At 37.8% G+C, this 21398-nt stretch overlaps 1 protein-coding gene across 1 annotated transcript in view; it reads left to right on the plus strand.

Annotated features, from left to right (window-relative positions):
* LOC140237208 (alpha-N-acetyl-neuraminyl-2,3-beta-galactosyl-1,3-N-acetyl-galactosaminide alpha-2,6-sialyltransferase-like) overlaps nt 1-21398 on the plus strand; it is a 78638-nt gene that overhangs the window by 47123 nt on the left and 10117 nt on the right. The window contains exon 2 of the mRNA XM_072317153.1: nt 18148-18480. Within this exon, the coding sequence (XP_072173254.1) occupies nt 18148-18480 (333 nt within the window). The remainder of the gene's footprint in view (nt 1-18147; nt 18481-21398) is intronic.

Consider the following 21398-nt stretch of genomic DNA (forward strand, 5'->3'; position numbering starts at 1 on the left):
TTCTTCTTCCACCTCCTCCTCTTCCCCCTCCTCCTCTTCCTCCTCCTCCTCTTTCTCTTCTTCCTCCTCTCCCTCCTCCTCTTCTTCTTCCTCCTTCTCCTCCTCCTTCTCCTTCTCCCACTCCTCCTCATCCTCGTTGATTTACCAGGGAACTGCATGAAAAAGATGTGTTTTTTCAGGAATTGTAAAGAGTTTCTGTTGGGCCAATCATTGATTTTAGTCTAGTCTTCTTTCATGAAATTCCTTTCAGTTTTTCCCTCTTTGTTCTCCTACTCTTCTTCCAGTTTTCTCCCTCTGTTTATCTCTCTTTTTTAATCTTCTTGTTTTCCTCTTGTTTTTATTCTTCCTAAAATGCAGTGAATAATGACTATAATTATAATTATCAGGTTGCACAGAGTCCATAAATTTATGATTTCTTTCTCATTTTCATGCAAACCAGCCATTCAAGAAACAGTTTAGAAAGTAAGACTAGTTGTTAATATCTTGAGTTTGTCATTTGTCTTTCTCAGCTTCTTCGTCATCATCGTCGTCATCGTCATCGTGTTCGTTTTTTCAATTCTCCATCCTCTCCATTAGCTTCTAGTTGTTTCCTTCAGTGCATTATTTTCACGCACCGATGAAAAAAAAAGTCCTACTAATAGCCAGCGGAGTAATTTGATGTCATGAAGACACGAAGTGAGGTTTTTAATTATCTTGCTCTTGAATACGCTGGGGTAGACGTAAGCACTGGCGCCACGCGTTGTGGTACTTTACCGTGCCATGCGCTAAATTATAGGCGGAGGTTAACATTCCAAGTTCCGTACTTCGATCTTCGCAACCTCCAATGACAACACACATTCATTTAAGCACACAACCGTCGCCATTCGCAGCAAGCACCCGTTGCCCACAGATTCCAATGAACCTGGCAGTTAAAGAGTTGTTATACACGTGTAACCTATAACAGTTTGTGTAAAGGCTAAAATGGGAGTTGTGAGGTGTCGATATAGGCCTAATAATCTCATTTCAACTTTTGAATGTGAGGTTGTGACTGCTATGGTCGTTTCAGGGAAACACAAAGATAACCCATTCAGTGTAATATGAATACATGTACCAAATATAATGTACCAAAATAAAAAACACCGCACAGTTTGCAATAATTGTGACAAAAACAAATAGATATAGCGATGAAAAAGTGGTCCGCTGAGAAGCAAATCTTGCAGGACGTGGATCGCCAAAAAAACATGATAAATATATATACCAAACAAACAACGCCATATATATGCAATATTGATAATTTGATGTAATATACCGTAGCACCGTTTGATTATTGATATGATGGTACAGAACTGTAATGATATAAAATCATATCGTTATTAGTATTTGCTTTCAAGTACAAACGAAATACAAAATCAAGATAACATTACAATGTCCTGGCACAGACACCATTCATTTGGCTGTGTGAACCAGGATTATTTAATGAGTGATTAGTAAACTATACACTGTATTAAAGGATATTGTAATTGCAGTCATTTTAAAAGAAATGATAGTAGAATTTGTTTTGTACTTTGTAATGATAATATCAATTATCTATACTTATGGAATTGGTGTGAAAATCATAATGATGATAATGGCATACTCATTATCAACCTGTATACGGGCCGCCATTAATGCAATAATTGATCACTGACTGAATGTGCCTGCCCTTTATTTTTTTTTAAAGCAAGAATAAATGAATGAATAAATGAATGAATGATGAATAAATGAATGAATTAAAATACATCAATGAACGAAAATAAATAGATAAGAATAAGTAAATGAATAAAAATAGATGAATAGATAAATGAATAAAGATAAATAAATGAATAAATAGTTGTCATCAAAAGCTCGTGAAAGGACAGTTTTTATATTGGTTCTATTCCATCAGCTCGGCCGGCTAGTTTGTGCCTCCGTCCTGTCGAATCAGGTGTGAAAAAATCGATTCTGTTCGTTTTTGCATGCTCCGTCTTTCCCTGTTATAAGTGTATTTATTCGCCCCATCTCTCTCACAATCTTACGCGACTTTGTTTATTTTTCAAGGTCATAATATCCTTCCGCAAACTGTTTTTCTTCCCGTCTGTGACGTCATTTTGACTATGTGCATATAGCACACATGGTGCCAATCAATTAAACCTTATGATTGATTGAGTGGCCTCCATTCGCGAAACATGTGTTACATCTTCAACTTGACCTAGCCAAAAGTACGGATCAATACTTATATGATATTGACGTACAAATTGTTTGACTTGTTATAGGATTATGTGGATATCCAGTAAAATGTGAAATACTTTTCATAGTATGTAGGCAGGGATTTAACGATGTTTCTTATTATAAAATAGTATGATAAACCATAATTCAAGTACTGTGTATATAGCATAATTATAAACTGCGGTGTTCAACAATACACCACTCCAGGTTCCACGCAGGTAATTTTATGTTTAGGTTTAATGATGTCACCAACGAAACAAGAATACTAACATATATAATACTACTTATTTAAGGACGATAAGGGATGACCTATCCTAATTTAGTGCTACTTTTGCTTATTTGAATCTAAATTTTTAATTTGGGTATATAAGGAATCTTGATTATTTGCGTATTAGAAAAAAGAGTAATGTTGATTGACGAAGTACTCACATTGATGCTTTTGTTTAGGAGTACAATACTGTCCTAAAATGTAAAGAAAATTACTTATAGTCATGTAAAAGGTCTAAAAAAAGTCCTGTGAGGTATATTCAGCCTCTCATTCGGTTAAACACATTGACGTGAATTCATTTAGAATGTAAAATTCAATTTAAATAATAGTGTTACTATGTGTCCAGTATCACAAGCTGATATTGTTCAATCTATGTTTTTAACACTGTAAAAACATCGGTGTTAGATTTAACACCACGGGTGTTAAATCTAACACCGATCAAACTTCAATAAAGGACCACACCCACAGGTGTTAAAAATGCACTGTGATGGTGTTGAAAAGTGTTCACCTGACACTTCGTGGTGTTAATTTGACACTGTACCTGGTGTTATTTTGACACTGTACTGGTGTTAATTCAAAAATGACACCACAGGGTGTTGATTTGATATTTGCTGGTGTTAATATCAATGGTTTAACACCCGTCCAGCTTCAATAAGGGACCACACCAGCTGGTGTTACTTTGGTGTAAATTTATTTTCACATTTTTTCAAAAATCTAGTATTTTAATGTAAAATTCTTGATCGTCTTGTTTAAATTAAAAATCAACAAGAAGTGCAGTTACTAAGAAACTCTTCAAAAAACAGTTTAAAATTTGGAAATGACACCCGTAGGTGTTAATTTAACACCATAAATGAGCACCGAAAATTTAACACCAGCTCGGTGTTCACTATTTAACACCGGACTTTTTGCAGTGAAGGAATGCCCTAATCGCTCTATTTACAATACCTGGATATAGTATGCGTCCTGCCTGATTTCGAAGCAAAAAGAACGTGGTGCATGTACTAAGAAAGATGACTGCTATTTCAATCGCTGCAGAATACAGCGAATTATCATGAATACTGAGGAAAACGGAACTACTTTTGGTAATATCACAAAGCGTATACCGTTACGACATCTGGAGGTCATCAACATGTATCAATGCTTACTTCATGAGGAAAAAAACATGCAGGTGATTCCTTGAAAGTAGAATAATTGAGGAGGTAGGTAAACGTTTAACTCAAGAAGAAAACACATTTCTGCACCGACAAAAAACAACAACAAACAGAGTTCTTTGTTTGTTATCTACGTGTTCTTTGGATAACCTGCTTTACTTAACATTGTGATGAAATTACAAACAAAAAAATTATGTGAATATTTGCTATTTGCAGAACAGAATGCAAATTTACCATTGTTGGTTGCTGTCTTTCAACCACACGGAAAAGGACAACTTGTGCGGTTTCTACTCGAACTATTTGCCGTGTCCTCTGCGTTCGCAATGTCAATAGATATAATATTTGCGATCCAAGAAACGACGAGAAATCAATTGATCCATCTGAATAAATGCCCGGCTTTGGTGAAATTGGGAAAATTAAATCTGGGGATCGGAGCGGAGTGCACTAACAGTTTGCCTTTGATGACGTCAGATGTCAAAAGTCATTTAGCAAACCCGGATGTTTGCTAAAATGACATTGACTCGATAATTACCTTTACATTTACAATAACTTGAGGAATCTCTTTCGTGTTTGTCATTCTGTGACAAGGATGTCTGACGCGATGTGTTTTTGGGGTGTTACCGTCCCTGTTCTGGACTCGTGCAGAGCTTGGTTCAAGCACTATGATTCCTGACTAATTCTTTTTTCCTGCAGACTGAACGTCCGTCAGTGTTTACGTGCGAAAGTCGAATTTAAAACGAACTTCACACAACCAAACCAAAAGTTTTAATGTCATTCCTGCGAATTAAACAACCTTCAGCGGCTACATAACAAAGTCGACTTTGAAACGAATTTCACACAACCAAACCAGAATTTTCATTTACGTTTCTTTCTGAATATCCCCCCCCCCCGAAAATTAGAGAACCGTCAACAACTACATATTGAAGTCGAATTTGAAATTTACTTTGCACTTTTTTCCGGAACTACCGTATTCTTTACTTTTCATTGAAATGTGGTGATATCTATAGGGCTATCAAAATGAAAATACGTCAGTGCAATTAAAAAAAAAGAGAAATCGTACTTGATCCGTTATGGACATTTAAAAAAAAAAAGAATGGCACGTGAATAAGATTAAATAACAAACATCAAAAAGTCAAAGACGGAATACAAAGATGTACAGGGAATTATTATTTTCATTATCACAAAATATGGTCATGATACAAACCTTATAAGGAGCAATAAAACGGCTGATGATGGGTAAGAATCAAAATTTAGGCCGAGCTCTAAAACTTCACTGCTGAACGAAGTTGCATACATCGAACTCTTTCTTTATCTGAAGGGGGTTATTTCACAGTTGTGCATTGCAATCGACAGCTACACGATTTGTGAGAAAATGCTAAAGTCGATGTGTCATAATCGGAGTGGTCGCAATGTTGTATACGACTGAAACTAGTGTCATGTTGTTGTTGTTTTTTTTTAATAGAGTTTAGACCTCAGCTTGTCAATGACAGACAGAACGATATGGATGCTCCAATATAGTAATTCGAATTGAAAAAGCAGTTCAGAAGATCTTGTACTTATGTATTTACTTTCTTGCTTTGGAGCGTTAAGAATAATTTTAAACCTTGAATACCATGAATGAAACAAAGCACCTCGTCTTCTTCTGTAGGCAGAGCAAGTGGAAGAACATTCAACTTTGGAAATCGAAAATCCATATAGAGCACCTGGCAGGAAAGGGAAGGGACTTGAAAAACCACTCCCCCCCCCCCCCCTTTACAGACAGATGGCAGACACGACCAGTCACAGGGCACTACAGAGGTTGTAATTGAACCAGGATGCATTATAAAGGCCCCGACAAGCTGGACAGACCATATTCTCGCAAAATAACAAGTACATATAGGGGGGTGGGCAGGAATTGTGCATCTATCACCTAAGTAGGAATATTGCCGAATTAATCAATTTGCTGAATGACTGCAGTACTAAAAAAAACAGGTCCTATGTTTCAGCCGGATACAAGAGAAATTTTGAGGTAAAATGATCGAATTATAATCCGTCTCCGGAAAGGAACAACCTTTGCTAGCTATAGCAACCACGTTCTTGACGTTATGAAAAACCAGAGAAATGATGAATTTTAATATCTGCTTTACTAATTCCGTTGTTATCAGATCTGCAAAAGTGCAAGTGAAGACATCGTAAGGCTTATAATCGAAGCTATACATTCAAGAGAAAGTCTTCAAACTTATATCGTTGCTATCAATTATTCTCTTCTTAGTCATCAAAAAGAAGCTACATTGTAAAGGGTGTTGATGTGTCTAGTGCCTGTTGTGACACAAGTTTTTAATAATTTGGTATGATTTGCACGTCTGAATTTTTCAAAGAATATTGTGGATTCGCTAAGCATGGGACATAAAGTGAAATATTTAAACTGAAATGGAGCCAAGTACTTTTTTTTTTCATGTTAGAAAAGTCAATGGCTAAACATAGAATTTCTTCAATTATTGTAACAAGGTGCAGCATGCTTGGTGTGTGGTTAGAATGTGGTTTATAAAGAGAACATTTACCGTTATTTCCTGATCAGTCTGTGAATACACCTGTCTACAGAACACCTGTTATCCATCCTCAAGATATCAACGCGTGCCCTCAGTATACAACGTACTCCTAGCATTTGTTGTCCATCTCTGATTATTAGATGTTATTGTAATATTGACTCCAGCATTGGACAATCAATGTTTGAACTGAATTGAACTGTACTGAACTGACCTCGTTTTGTGCTTACTGCGGTCATGTCCACTGATGAATGTTATTTTTGTATGGCATTATTCATTGCACTGAGCAGTCCAATAGCACGATGTCTGTCGGGCAGAAATACATTTCCATGTCATCAATAGTATCAATCACCACAATATCAATCTATATTGTTCACTTGGAAATTCCTTTTGTTTCAAGACTTAGAGTAAACACATAAAAAAAAGATACAAAAGTATAAACACAAATATAAAAAAAACACTCACCTTAAATACAATTTTGAAATAACATCATAAACAAAATACTTTTGATGAATAAACATCCAAAGAAAATTTTGACTTTTCATCTACCTTTGGTTTGAAAATTGCACTTCGCAGAACACAATTTAAACATTACATGTCACCATGATTAATCAAACAAAATTTTTAAACAATTCGTGAAATAATTAGGGCCTGTCATATTGAGCATAAAATCGGAACATACAAGCTGGGGAACCACCACTAAAAATTGAATAATACTTAACGAATCATGAATCTAACATTAGATAAAATAAATCCGACAAAAAGCCTAGCCCACATTCAGGCCGAGCACAAGACATTGATGAAATCCAAAATATCCCAGTGTCATCCGGTACACTTACCGGAGATGTCTCTGTGATAACAATTGAATATACAAACTCAATCTATTTTAAGCAGACATTGTCTATGATAATAGCTACCGTTACCCTGTCACAGACTGAACATTATCGCAGCACCACTTAAAAATCGTAAAAGTTCCGATTTACTGTAATAAATAATAAAGTTTTGAGCAAGATAATGAGCGAAATACGTGAGGGTGAACGTATTGGCTGGTTCGTACGCATTATTTCCAAATTACCTTTCTTTTCTCTTAGCAACATTTACAATATTGCTTAAAGGGATGGTACATTATTGGTGGTTATGAAAATGGGGCTTTTAAGTTTTTGCAAGATGCCAAGAAAACACTTATGAAATAGTACAGAGCATACCATTTTAAGAGGAATTCAAAATTGATTTGATGAAAATCGAGTTTGGAATGACTGAAACATCCAAAAACAATGTAAAACAAAGCGATCGTAATATGTGGGTCTCACTCTTTATCAAAATCGCTCTGTTTTGGGTATCTCGGCCATTTCAAAACCAATTTTCATCAAATAAACTCAATAAACATTGAATTCCTCACGGAATAACATGCTCTTTCATATTTTATAAGAGGTTTCTCATTATCTCACACAAAAATGTGAGAAACTGCTATGAAATTAGGTCTCAACCAAAACTATACGATCCCTTTAAATTTGCCAGACGTAAAATTTATGTAATTAATGTTCAATCAGAGAAGAATCAGACCAGAATGACCCGGCACTTAACCTTTTGTGATAATGCAACATTCAATATGTTTGCATTGAGTCAATTAATCATTTTCTTTTCTTTCGTTATTGACAAGTTCTTGGCTCGAATGAACATTTAGGGAAATGAGGATGCCGAGCACTTCTCTGACAGGTTGAATGCAATGAGAACAAAAAGAGAGGAGTCGAGCATAGCGGCGTTGCTGCAGAGAAGAAAAGACGAGAAACAGAAGTATTAGAAACGTAGTCAATGATTGGTGCAATCAAAAAATAACATTCATGACCATTCAGGGAGGTGGAGAAATTCCCACCTCCCTGGTCCATGCACAACTTCCAGTCTAAGAAGTAGAGAATCCTGTTAACAAGATAGAGTTAGCAAGGATAGTGAAGACGGAATTTTTCTAATCGAGGTTAGAGTAATAATAATTTTGGTGTGATCCTTTAGTCAGATCCCGGATATCTAAATTGTGACCCAATTTCACCAAAGAGGTTTAAATCAAATTCATGGTCTAAATTTAGACCATAAGGTCTATGCGTGCCTCGCACAAAGAGTATTTGATGTCTGTGCGTTCATTATACAATAGTATTAGATTGATGTCTGGTGTGGGCAATTGCGATGCCTGTTAGGTGTATTTCGCAAACGAAATTTAACGAATCCATGGACGAGACTAATGTGATTTCCGGCCAGTGGTTGTTAACCCTTGTGTGCCAGGTTTATTTCCTATCCATAGGTTTGTGTGTGACATTGTGCACATTATGGACCCCCTGACACAGGAAGGGTTAACGTTACTTCATCTGATATTTATGGTGGCTAGATGATCTCAGTCCTGCTTTGAGCTCAGGTCACTTTTCTTACTGCAGATTAGTCTCTGAAGTTTTCAGGAGTTTCGTCATAAAGCGCTAAGACGACGATATTTCGCCATGACTGTTGTGTGCGACATGCATGTTATCCGTGCTCACAGGTCATGAGCGTAAATAAAAATTTTATCATGACTTTGGCACTAAGAACGGAAGAGGTCCCATCCATCAGCTTCATAAGGGGGAGAATGACCAGGAAAGTTGTCCCGCCTCCCTACAGGATGACCCTTGCCCAAGGCTGTCCTTTCTTGGCAGAAATGTCAGAAAAGGACAAGAACGAGACTTCGTCCTCGGCCATCGCCAGGCGATGCAAGCCTTGACCGGGTCACTGTTGCGGTGCCACCGGACACGCTAGGGGCCGATGTCGGAAGAGGAGGAGATAAGAAAACATTGCCCTGGCCGACTTTAAAAACCCGGTCTAATTTCACACTGCACCGATAATAAAAGAGGTCAGATGGAGTGCGCCTACCTACTCACAAGTGCAGTTGTAAATCCATAGTTCCTGATTCCTGGTTGTTTTTTTCCCTTGATTTTTGGTTTTTAACACTTTACTGAAAACGAACATTATTAAAATAAACACCGTAAAGTAGTGGAGATCGAGCTATACAACGTGATACTAATAATTCGATACCCCCAAATATTGGGAGAGCGCCTAATTTATCGAACACGTAATTCAAAATTATTTTGATGCTGTGCCCATCCGGGGCCGTTTGATGAAGAGTAATAATTGATTATATAGCTGATTTCTATTATAAGTCTATGGCAGCCTGTGTGGTAAGGAAATGTATAGTCGATTATATCTTTTGATAAAACGGGGCGCAGGTATCAAGATGAGATATCAAAACACATCTTGGCTTACTACCATTGCTTTGCAAGAAATGCATTCAACATAGAATAATTCGTCATTATTCATCACTGTGATAATATTTTACGAAATGAGTCATTTAAAGTTACAGCGGGCATGGTTTCTATTGAGATCGCCTCTCATTAACCCTCTAAAATGACATCAGGGGTGACACAGAGAGCTGAATTTAGGTCTTGCTGACAAAAAAAAAATGAAACACACACACACACACACACACACACACACACACAAACCTCTCTCCCTCACAAACAAATTACAACCGCTCCACAACAGCGTATTTAGAAGTTTATTTCCGGCTTCCTTATTGGCAACATTATGTACCAAGTGTTGACATTCTCTTGCACAGAATGTCATACATTTTGAGTGTTTGTGCGCGCGCGCGTGTGTGTGTATGTTTGTGTGAATATATATATATATATATATATATATATATATATATATATATGTGTGTGTGTGTGTGTGTGTGTATGTGTGTGTGTGTGTGTGCGTGTGTGTGTGTGTGTGTGTACAAATCACTCTGATTTTATCACGTGATACAGTAAACTGGTGTTTCCATCGTAGAGATGTTGTAAGTTGATACTAGAGAAATTTCATGACTTCAGCATGGTAAATTAAGAAGATGACGCCGCCAATATTTTGCAGCCATTCTAGTGAATCTGAAAGTTCAGTGTTCATATCAAGAGTTGTCCTCTTTTTAGCAGTCCCGCTGTTGCCATAGTAACTTACTAAGTAGCTCATATTCATCGTGCCCAGCTAGGGTTCCAAGTATTACTGGCCTGACGTCATCCTTGAACAAACAGCATTTTTCACGACGAGGTGACGACCCAGTTTGCTGAGGGAGTCAGCGAGCCAGAACGCCGGAGAGTGTTGCGAGAATGTGCCTCAAAGCTCCGTCGCATTTAGCATAGTTCGCAGCCACCTACAATGTTGATACCTACCGCTTGTGAGGCCCGGTCTTTCTTTTTTTTTTCCCTGGTGACTTTGTGTACCTATAAAATCGTGCGGATTGTCTAAAAGGATTCTTTAAGGATTGTTTCTTCTCATGTGGTCGCACCTTTCGATGGCAGTCGTGAGTAAACTTGTAGTTTATCTGATTACCCCCCCCCCTCTTTCCGCAGTGATAGTGTGATAGAAAAAGGCCGAGCATGTTTTATCGTGATAACATTATAACTCCCCTCTCTTCATCGCACGTTTTTAGACCAAATAAATGTTTACATCCATCATTTTTCAGCGACAGAGCGGACGATGAGCTATCTAGTTATCAATTCTCATTCTTTGCATTCCATTAACGTGTACCAGAGTCCGGTACACCGTAAATACACCAAGCTTTTAGGGGGAAATAATCATATGGATTTTTTTTTTCAGTTGTGACACAGATATGCTGTAAAAATGTTTGTCGCTCTCCGAGCGTTAAGCTGCATAGAAGGGATGTTAGCTGGTTTGGTGTCATTTCCATTACAGTGACAGGCTGACAGTCATTCGATTCTCGTTCTACCATCCGATCATGTAACATCTTACACGTAGGAGTATAATTTACCATCACATGTAACGCTAGAAGCCTTAATTTGAAAGCTATGACAATAATATTCTGATGACGATAATGATTATAAGATGATGATGAACTAGACAACGAATGTTTGCAAAGAGCTGTATCAAAGCACAGTGCTTTAAAGATGGTGCATAGTCTAATCTATAGTTCTTCTGAGAGACGTTTCGACAATACATTTCTGGTTCATGAGATTAATATGATGTGTAGTGTATGTTCGAGCTTTCGGCCGTGTCGGTCTTCATCAGGATCTATGCAAACAAAATGACAAAATAATGTGCCACTGCCGACACGGCCGAAAGCTCGAACACAAAATAAAGCAAATAGGAAATAGGAAGCTACGTCTTCCGTGGAATACTATACTGTCTTACGGCAGTTACGCCTATATAATGTCTCCACGACCTGGAAGCTTAAACGTTGGCACAACATTTCTTGCAGATATATATATCTATATATATATATATATATATATATATATATATATATATATAGGCCTATATATTGAAACAAAGAAAGGGAAAACTGACCAGAAACAAATAATAAATAGTGAAAACTTTGAGCAAAGAAAATGGGTTTTCAACGGGATTCGAATCCCGATGAAAACCCATTTTCTTTGCTCGAAGTTTTCACTATATCATGCAGGGCTCAACATTAGCGGTGGCCCGGTGACCCAGGACCACTAAGAATTGATGACGGTCCATGTCGGGCCATCAAATTAAAAAAGAAAAAAAGCCATGCATCTTTTGGAACCCGATCGGACACTTACGATTCAAAATGGATTGTTTGTTTCCTTTCAGGCCACTATAAATTTCTTTTTCGGACCACAAAAATGTCAGATTTTAAATAAACATTATGCCTATGGGCAAGCTTCCAAGGAATATCATGTCATCTTTTATATGCTGGGACTCTGAGGCTTAATTTAAACGAAAGAAGACCAACGACATTCAGAGGATGTGTGACGGAAGTCAAAATATTTGATGTCGAGCTAGAGATATTCAAGTGAAATACATCACTCTGTTAAAACTGACTTTGATAACCAGAGTTATCAACCAGTGAAAGGTCCATTATCATCTTACACGAAAATAAAGATAAGAAAATGTTGTTTCGAAATTTCACATGCTTTCTGATATCAGTTGTCGTAAAATATGCAAATTATATGCAGATTATATTAAATGTTGGTGGCATGTCAGCTTAAACATGTCATAAAATTTCACTGCATTTTGGAGGGATATACGCTTTTGATATATACTTGTATAGTTGATAAATTATTTAAAAGTGTGATCTTATCAAATTTTAATTCAGAAACAAACTGACAAATCAGCTCAGTTTAAGCAAACAATTTGAACGACGTGTGCAGTTTTTCATGAAGCCGCAGCGCCTGTTACACGCGTGCCAATGTCTTACTGGTGACAATGCGTGAAATACCTTCAATACTGAATGAAATAATGCCTATGCTAGCAAACAGTTTGTTTGGACCGTGAATAGTGGGATGAGACTGCTTAAGGTCACTTTTGAAGGTCAATATGGCTTGTTTAACTTCCGGCTCCTACAAAATGTAATCATTCAGCGCTTTGGCCATAATGATAGCTTCATATAACAAATGTATAATGTGTGTGTTTCCTCAGACCATTGTGACAATAGAGGTACTATATTCAGACATAATACAGCTTGCCTTGTCCCGTGTTTCAACCATGACTTCCTGTAAACTACACCCGCTTCTTATTTCGCATTCATTGCCGACGACTCCATCATGTCCACAAAGTTTTACAAGTTTTTCAGTGACAACTATACAGGGGCTTTAGGTCGGAAGTCCCATGTCGGGGGGGGGGGGGGGAGGGCATCAATCCACATAAAATTAATAGTGCATTTATCGTCTATCGACCGAAGACAAGTCAGGACCGATTACAGAAATAGACCATTCTAGAATTTAAACCAGAGATCTTGTGTATCTGGCTCATATATACGCACCGGTCCACTGAGTCAACGCGTCCTTAAATCTAAAGCACTGGAAATTAATCAACTTGAAGTATCTATTTCACTTTTTATGAGTAAGAAACCTGTATTATTGTTTCCCAACCTCTGTTGACGATGTCAATACAAAGCGAGCCAGAAGGGCGATTTGTCAATCATTTGCAATAAAGGCGAGCCAAAGTTTATCAAAAGAAAAACATTCGCGGGAAACACGCTTTTGATTGAGTAAATTCATCAATCACTTCAAACTTGATAACGACCAGTACTTGAAGATTGTATAGGAGTAACTTGACTTAATAAATTATCGTTTAAAATATTCAGGCAAAACGAAATTGCTAATGGAAAACTTCCGTCACGTGTGAATGAAATCATGCTTCATTACTGTGATAGAATGTTTGAAAAAATAGATATTTTGACGTGTATACAAGAACACATATCGTGTCTTAAGTTTCCATCATCAAGAATCCGTTAGCTTGATTGAGATAAAGGAATCGGGACTTGATATATTTGCAATTTCATTTTCTCTTTTCTTTTAAACTGAAGAATAATAACGAAAAGAGAAATACATAACTTGCATAGTATGGCATTACGCCAAGGAAACTAAAGGTACACAGAGACAAATACAAGGAGACACAGAAGAAAATTACCAGAGGAGGAAAAAGTTCAGAAACGAGAACGGATATAGTATTGAGTAACTTGGAAATAATAATGATAATAATACATACATACAATTTCTATAGCGCCATTCTCCACTCTGATTAAATGCTCAAGGCGCTTTACATCAAAGCAAAAAGACTGAAAATACATACACCGTAATTATAGAAGAAGATTAAAAAGAAAAAAAGAAGACATGAAAATCTGTCTTCAAAATGCACTGGTCTTCGAAATGCAATGCTAAACAAATAGGATTTTAGATTACTCCTAAAAGATGTTATGGAGCTTGAGTCTTTCAGCTCACGAGGAAGTGAACTCCACAGTGTTGGTCCAGCGTGAGCGAAAGCTCGTTCCCACCAAGATTTCCTAGAAAACGGAATATGCAAGAGACCAGATGTTGAGGATCGAAGAGTTCGTGTAGGTTGGTATTGACGAAACAAACAAATATTGTAATCACGAGCAGCTGGTCTCTCAATAACGTGATAAACAAGAACAAAAATGACTTGATTTCAGAATTTGTATTTGGAACGTGTGAGGGTAAAGAATTATATTGAAGATAAAGTATATGCTTCTCATGTATTTGTGATATGAAAGTGAATTAGCAAACTAGATTGTTTGAATACCTAAGTGATGGATTGGAAAGATAACTCTTTTGTAGATGATTTAAAATAGCTCTTCACCGCATGATGGCACTACGGGTTCACTTTAGCATATAATGATTATAACACTTTATACTCATATCGTCAATTACCAAACAATTGCCGAATATTGTTGTATTTGCAGGGCAGAATACATTTTGAATGATCCTGACTATTATCAAAAAGGAGATCGTCTTACCCAATTAGTCTGATACCGGATTCGTTTCCAGGGATGCATTCCACGAATACATAGTTCAGCGGGATACTGCTCTTGGTTGTTTTTGGTATTTTCTCCGCCCCCAAATTTTGAGTAGATAATGAAGAATGAGTTCGTACATGGGGATTGTGTGTGCTCGTTTGAATTTCCGTCAAAATTAGAAGACCCAGAGATACAAAAGATTGAAGATTTAAGCATACACGCTAAAAAGTAAAATGGTAAATCAACATTTTCAAAATTGTTTTCACACCTCGACCTTTTGTGAATTGTTCAATTCAACACTCAAAATGTTAAATTAAGCACTCAAAAAATGTTGAACTACCAATTCAGAAATGGTGAATCTAATATTTTGAGTGTTAAATTTAACATTTACAAAAAGGTTGGAGGATTTACAGCATTTTAAATGTTGATTTACCATTTGATTATTCAGAGTGTAGTTTATAAAATGTCATACATACAGAGTGAGCAAGAAAAAAAAATGTCCCATCAGTTTGAAGTTGTGTTGTTGAATTATGAACATTTAATCATGGGTTTCATGATAGGTCTTGGTAGAGTTACCCTGATAGCAATTTTTGGTTTCCTTTTCTTATGGATCTTCGCATATATCATGACTGAATAACAGATAGTCTTTAGAAGACTGCAAAATCTCATGTGCGCCAAGTGACTGGGTGAAGACTAGAACGAATTTTGAAAGAATGTATAATCTATATCATTGATACACCGAATATGGATGAGCGAGTAAAGAACTCATTAATCATGTTAGTCGTTGCGGCGACTGAAGTTCGCGAACCGATCGACACATACCATATTTAACTGTAAGAGATTGATGTTCAAACACGCCCTATACTTTCAATGATTACAAATTGACATATCGTATTTCATATTGCAATAATACTGTACCGATCCAAATACCATCAAGTTGACTAGGCGCCCCTAATATTTCATATAAAATGACGTATTCTAACATTCCCTATCTTTATACGTGTATATAGCCGCTTGAAAATTACCTCGTCCTTATAGTGTGATGTTTCTTATTCTGATCCCATCACTGTAAAAGAGAAACACGCATCTTGCTTTCGTCTATCAACCTGATTACTTGACATTATTTATATAGACATATTCTGGCTGTGACCATGGCGGGCAAACGGGTTTGATAACTCTCCATTAAAAGCCACCGCCTTACGCTATCTTTTCCTTTACTATTTACCTATAGCACTAAGGATAATAGACATTCAAACATCTTCACCTGCACCGAGATCAAAGTTAAATGTTATCTTATTTCATATTTGCTATCGTCATCCTCTACCGTTAAATAGCTGAGGTTTTTTTTTTTTTGGTTGTTTTTTTTTTGTGTGTGTTAACTTTCGGTTTTGCGATTATAGATTCTTCTCGAGAAACTTTATCCCACCCCACCCCAAGCAAACAAAAATTCAAAATGCCATACTTCAACCTTTGTATCGAAATGAATCAAACTAATAGCCCTGTCTTAGCCAAATCTGAACTTCACGCGTTCATTCTTCTTCGCTGAGAAGAGAAATATATGAATATCATTCAGTTAATGGTAAAAGTTATATAGTCGCCATATTTCAGTCTCATCAGGGGTGTAAAGAGTAAAGTTTGCCCCTTTCGACCAGGAGGGTGGGAACTCCTTGTTTCAACAAACTTTACCTCAGGGAGGTGACCCACCTCCGTGGTTGTAGTGTTTGCTTCCAAATCCTTGATTGTACTCTATTTGATTGTGTGAATCGCATGCTCGTGTATATAGCCTGACAACAATTTACTCTTCTTGAACTTTCAACTTTGACCTTGTCTTCTTTCATTACCGGTCGTAGTTCTGCGGAGTGTGTTGTCTGTCCCACTGGCACATACTATATCCAGTTGTAATTGAAATGCATTTCATATCATCCCACCATGACCATTACATACCACCGAATTACCGATACTGGAACTGACTTCCAAAATCATTAGAATTGGAAAAAAACTGGGAAAACAGACGGAAAATATTCAAATTCGTTGTGTATTGGTTGTTCATGAAAAATGGAATTCGTTTATGTTTGTATGTAATCAACCCTCTCTACTCGATGGTTTCAAAATAACTGAAATTCTTACTGGCCCGAGCTGTGGATCCCACAAACACGGGATCTCCATTTCTGTCCCGTATATCTGAGGGAAAGCGTCGGTTTTATGATATTCACAGAACACAACGTTATCACTGTCTGAGCAGGGAGGTGGGACCTCCCTGATCTGAGCATGGTCCCTATAATGGTCTGAGCATGGACCTAGCTAGGTCCATGGTCTGAGCAAGGAGGTACTAGGCGAAGTACCTCCTTGGTCTGAGCAAGGAGGTGTTAGGGCCTAGGAGAGCCAGCTCACCGCTCGTGGATACTCGAGCGAATCCGGACCGATCTCAACTGGTGGACCGCTTCCACATCTCTCCTGCCGATCTGGAACTCGTTGCCAGTACATGTATCTTAATTGTTAATTCGCAAGAGCGAGCTAGCTTGATGCCTCCTTGGTTTCTAGCAAACGGGGCCTAGGTTTAGAAACTTTTGAAATACCCCGATATAGTTTTTTTTTTTCGTTACCTGTCGGTATAGCATTGTACCAGGCACCCAAAATGAATACAAATGCTTCGTATAATAGTAATGTTTTTCACTTCTAGTAATCTTAATGTTTGGCGGTATAGTTCGGCCGAAGTTTTACCATAGCACTTTTGCCTTTTAGGCTTTTCCCAATTCAGTGTACGAACTTGATTGTGCAACGATATGTTCGTAACTTTCCACCATTTCAAAAGCACATCCTGGTAGAGTGCTTGCCATAACTTTGTCTCGTTTGCAGTTAACTTTAATCAAACACGTTATCTCCCTTGTCTTCGTTTCATTCATTTTACGACACTGATCCAGGAATATTTATTGATCTACTGTATTTATTCAGGGAGGTGCTCACCTCCCTGATTTATTACACTGCGTCTCGTTTAGGCCAGTTTTGTCTCACCTCCCTGTTTAGGCCAATAACCGGCGTATCGAATGTTAGATTCAATCGTTTACGAGTTGTATAAAAAAAGGTAAAAGAATGTAACTCTATGTGCCGTGAGGATACTGTTTTAGACATCAAAGAAGGGTCGTAGTCCTAGACAGGCCGACACTCCTCGCGTCCTGTTTCGTAGAGCTGTCCTTTATAGCCATAGTGGCAAACGAGTATTTACCCGTAGCTTGTGAGACTATTCGAAAGTTCCGTCGTGTTGAATTAACAAACAAATCTCGTACTGAACTGTCAAAGTTGTCTGCAAGGGATGAACCATAAGACTATTATTACACCACCCTTGGCAGCAGTGCGGCATAGTGGTTAAAGCTTCTGACTCTAAAACACGAGATTCTAGGTTCGAATAGCACTCAGCATGGACAAGCCCGGTTCACCCACTGTTGGACCCTCTTTACATGAATGTACACATCAACACCCAGCAATGCCGGCATTTTCCCATCGACGGGTCAGTACTGACAAAGAATAGCCCCCCCCCCCCCCGTCTTTTGGTCGATTAAAAAATGTAGTGTAGGCCTAACTGTTGTATCACTACAATATTTTTTTTTTCATACAGAATCTTACATAATCATATGTAAAATTAATAGTTATTCGTTTGTTTTCCTGCATTTGATTGTTTCATTCATCAAGGTCCGAGATGCCACCCTCCTCATCATCTGCTGGTACTCCCTGATCGTGTCGCTATGTATGCTCTACGTTCTTCACACTCACTCCAACATCGTCGATGCCGGAAGCCAGCTCCACGGGGCTCAGCTCCGGTCCGACCACGCCAGCCCGCAGGACTTCGAGAGGCAGGGATGGGTGCGTAGTGCCGCTATCCTCAACGGCAACGCCGACGCGGCTGACACGAATTCGAGACTGCGAGCTACGACCACCACAGCCGGACCTGACATCATCGTCACCAGTAACGCGACGTCGAAGCCGAGTTCGCTCCAGGGTTACACCCTCCTCGACAGCGATGCGGTAGGATACTTATGGGTTTTTCTTTTTGTATGTTTTAACGAGGGAAAGGGGGTCACTACTTGTTAGAGACAAGTGCATCCGAAATTAACGGGAGAATGGATGAGAAGTGATAGTACCCACGCCTCACTCGAGGAGAAGCCGTGACGCATATCATGCTTCTTTATCATAACATTTTATCATAGCAATGACTTCTCTGATTCATTGCTCATAAACATTACCGGGTCACATGGAATTTCGACCACATGTATCTTTAAATCTATGCTTATGTTTGGATAGATGAAGGAAACTGAAAGAGAAGAAGAAGAAAAAAGATTTACTGTTGGTGTTATCTTTCTCGTATGATAAAACAATAAAATCAAATACATTTTTTTATATGTTTGTTTGAATTTAAGGAACATAGGAAACCATTCAAGGAGGATACTTACTAAGTTAAACAGACATGCAATACAACATAATGGCGGTTTGAAATCAGTGAATTAGATTCTGATTCTCGAATTCCTCTCCCATCCCCCTGTTTAGATGACGAGCAATAATTATGTGTGTTCGTATGTACAGAACTCCCGTTTAATATCCGAAAAGGGGGGGGGGGTATTGCTGTCATTTATTTCATTTCTAGCGCATATTGCATTACACACACACACACAAAAAAAAAAATGTACACGATGACTCAAGAACCACGAATCTAAACTATAAAGTGTTGTTATTTTCAAATGTACTTCTATTTCTATTTCTAAAGTATGTGAAATCCTAATGAATTCACTTTTATCAAAACTTGATTTAAAGATGAGTATTTATTTCCCGTTTATTTAGAATGTTATGCGTTTTTGTAATTTAGTTGCTAAAATAGAGTTCTAGGTTTTTTAATCATATAACCTTTACGTAGTGCAATTTACTTCTTTATTTTATATTTGTATTTTGATTACTCTTTGTAGCCTTCATGTCGTTGTTCCCAGTTTGTACTTCATCGATGGTCTATAGAATTGTTTTAAGTGAATGGGATAATTGAAAACAGCCCTATATAGCTGATATTAGTACCTCGCGTGAATAGATAAAACAAATGAATGAAGTGAATGAATGAAACACGTATTTTACCTACGTGCCATGCAAACGATAAATTTGTAGCCACGCCTGGCTGTGTCATCACTGTATACCATCATGCACCAAGCCTAATAATCATGTTTAATTAATCTTTCGGGCAAACATAGCGGTAACTAAATTATCGATGCTCTTCGTCACTACACCCCGCGTCTTGCTCAAATGGTCTCGCCCTTGATGGTCCTGATTATTTTTTGCACCCCTTTCGTGACGCAACATTGTACTTCTTGTTCGAAATACATTTTATATACTGGATTTAACTTCTTTCCATTAGAATTAGGATGTTAACATTTGTCTCAATCACCATCGATTTAAAAAAATGTCCCAATGGAAGGAGGTATGTAGGAATTCTTTGAAAGAGCGGACGCTTTTTGTGAAAGAGCACGAAGTTTGTGTTCGGAACAAAATGATAAGGCTTTCGAAATGTTAAGGTTTTCGAATTCTTCTGAGTGAGTAACGTAAACAAAATATTAGAAACGTTAGACATATCTTACAAATCAGACATGGCAATTAGAATGTCATGAAAATTTACGGTTTCGCATTGGTATCATTCTCATAACTGCAGAAAAATGTGGCATTGGTTATAATGGTGTTATGCAAGAGAAATAGGGTGACTAAATACTGTTATTTGCCTGAAATGACTCTATTGACTTCAATACAGAATTTCCAGTGTATTTTATTATTTCTGTAAGGAGTTAACAAGAATGATTATGCATCCATTTAGATAACTACGTTTATTATGTAAACTAAGCACTGATGACTTTGATAGGGGTAAGGAGGTTATAACAGTTTAGTTTTTGACGAAAAGCGTGATTGATATTTATGCAATATCAACAGAAAACTTGTGAGGCGATGACACATTTACCAAATCTAATTTGCGTAACATAATTGTGGTGGCGACCGATATCAGTTCTTCATCAAGGTGGAACACCAGAAGTGTTGTAATATTGTTATCTCCTTGTGTGATTCTTCTGTCTGTTTCTTCTTCTTTTTTTTCGTTTGACATTGTTTTATTCGACAAAGTTTGCTTGATAAAGGGAGTGACTATTCCCTCTGAATCGCGAATAGAATCCACTCCCTGCCTTGGCTAGGGGAATCATTACTCACTGTCGTCTTGCCGTATCATTGCACGCTTCAATGTCTTCTAGAATACACTAAAGATCTACAAGGAGATAAGTGATTGCGTAACAGTGTGTCGATGGAAATACCGATCTGGTAGTTCATTAACAAATCGCGAGGATCAAACAAGAGAAGGGCAACATTTTCTATTCCGTGTTTGCACAGGACGAGGCCGAAGGTTATAAATACTGTAGGAGGCAAGGTGAAGATAGAGAAGATAGTGAAGATTGCTAGAAGTAGAGCGACGAATGAATAATTTATAAAGAACTTAAGACCTTTAAGGTCGTAAAGGGAGAAAAGAAAATCACACCGAAGAGAATTGGGGGAATGAGTTTGGGTGGTAGAATCTTACATCTTACATACATGTATCCCGTAGTCAAGAAGACCGTTGGGGCGCCACAGAAGACTTTGCAGCCAGTTTCCTCCATCCCTCCCTCTCCTCTGATTCTCTTTGTACCTCTCTCAACCTTAGGCCTGTCCAGTCTCGTATGTTGTCTTCCTGTCTCTTCTTTAGTCTTCCCCGTGCTCTCTTTCCTCTCACTGTGCCTTGTAAGATTGTTTTGGCAAATCCTGTTGATCTTTCAGCTTAGTTTTTCGTCTATTTTATTTCTTTATTCGTCTATGGTAAATAGTTGGGCAGAGATGAAAAACTAGTGGAAAGTGTACGAGATTGCAGATTCATTTATCGCCCATTCTCTTGTTGG

The sequence above is a fragment of the Diadema setosum genome, chromosome 13 (assembly GCF_964275005.1).
Source record: "Diadema setosum chromosome 13, eeDiaSeto1, whole genome shotgun sequence".
Classification (NCBI taxonomy): Eukaryota; Metazoa; Echinodermata; class Echinoidea; order Diadematoida; family Diadematidae; genus Diadema; species Diadema setosum.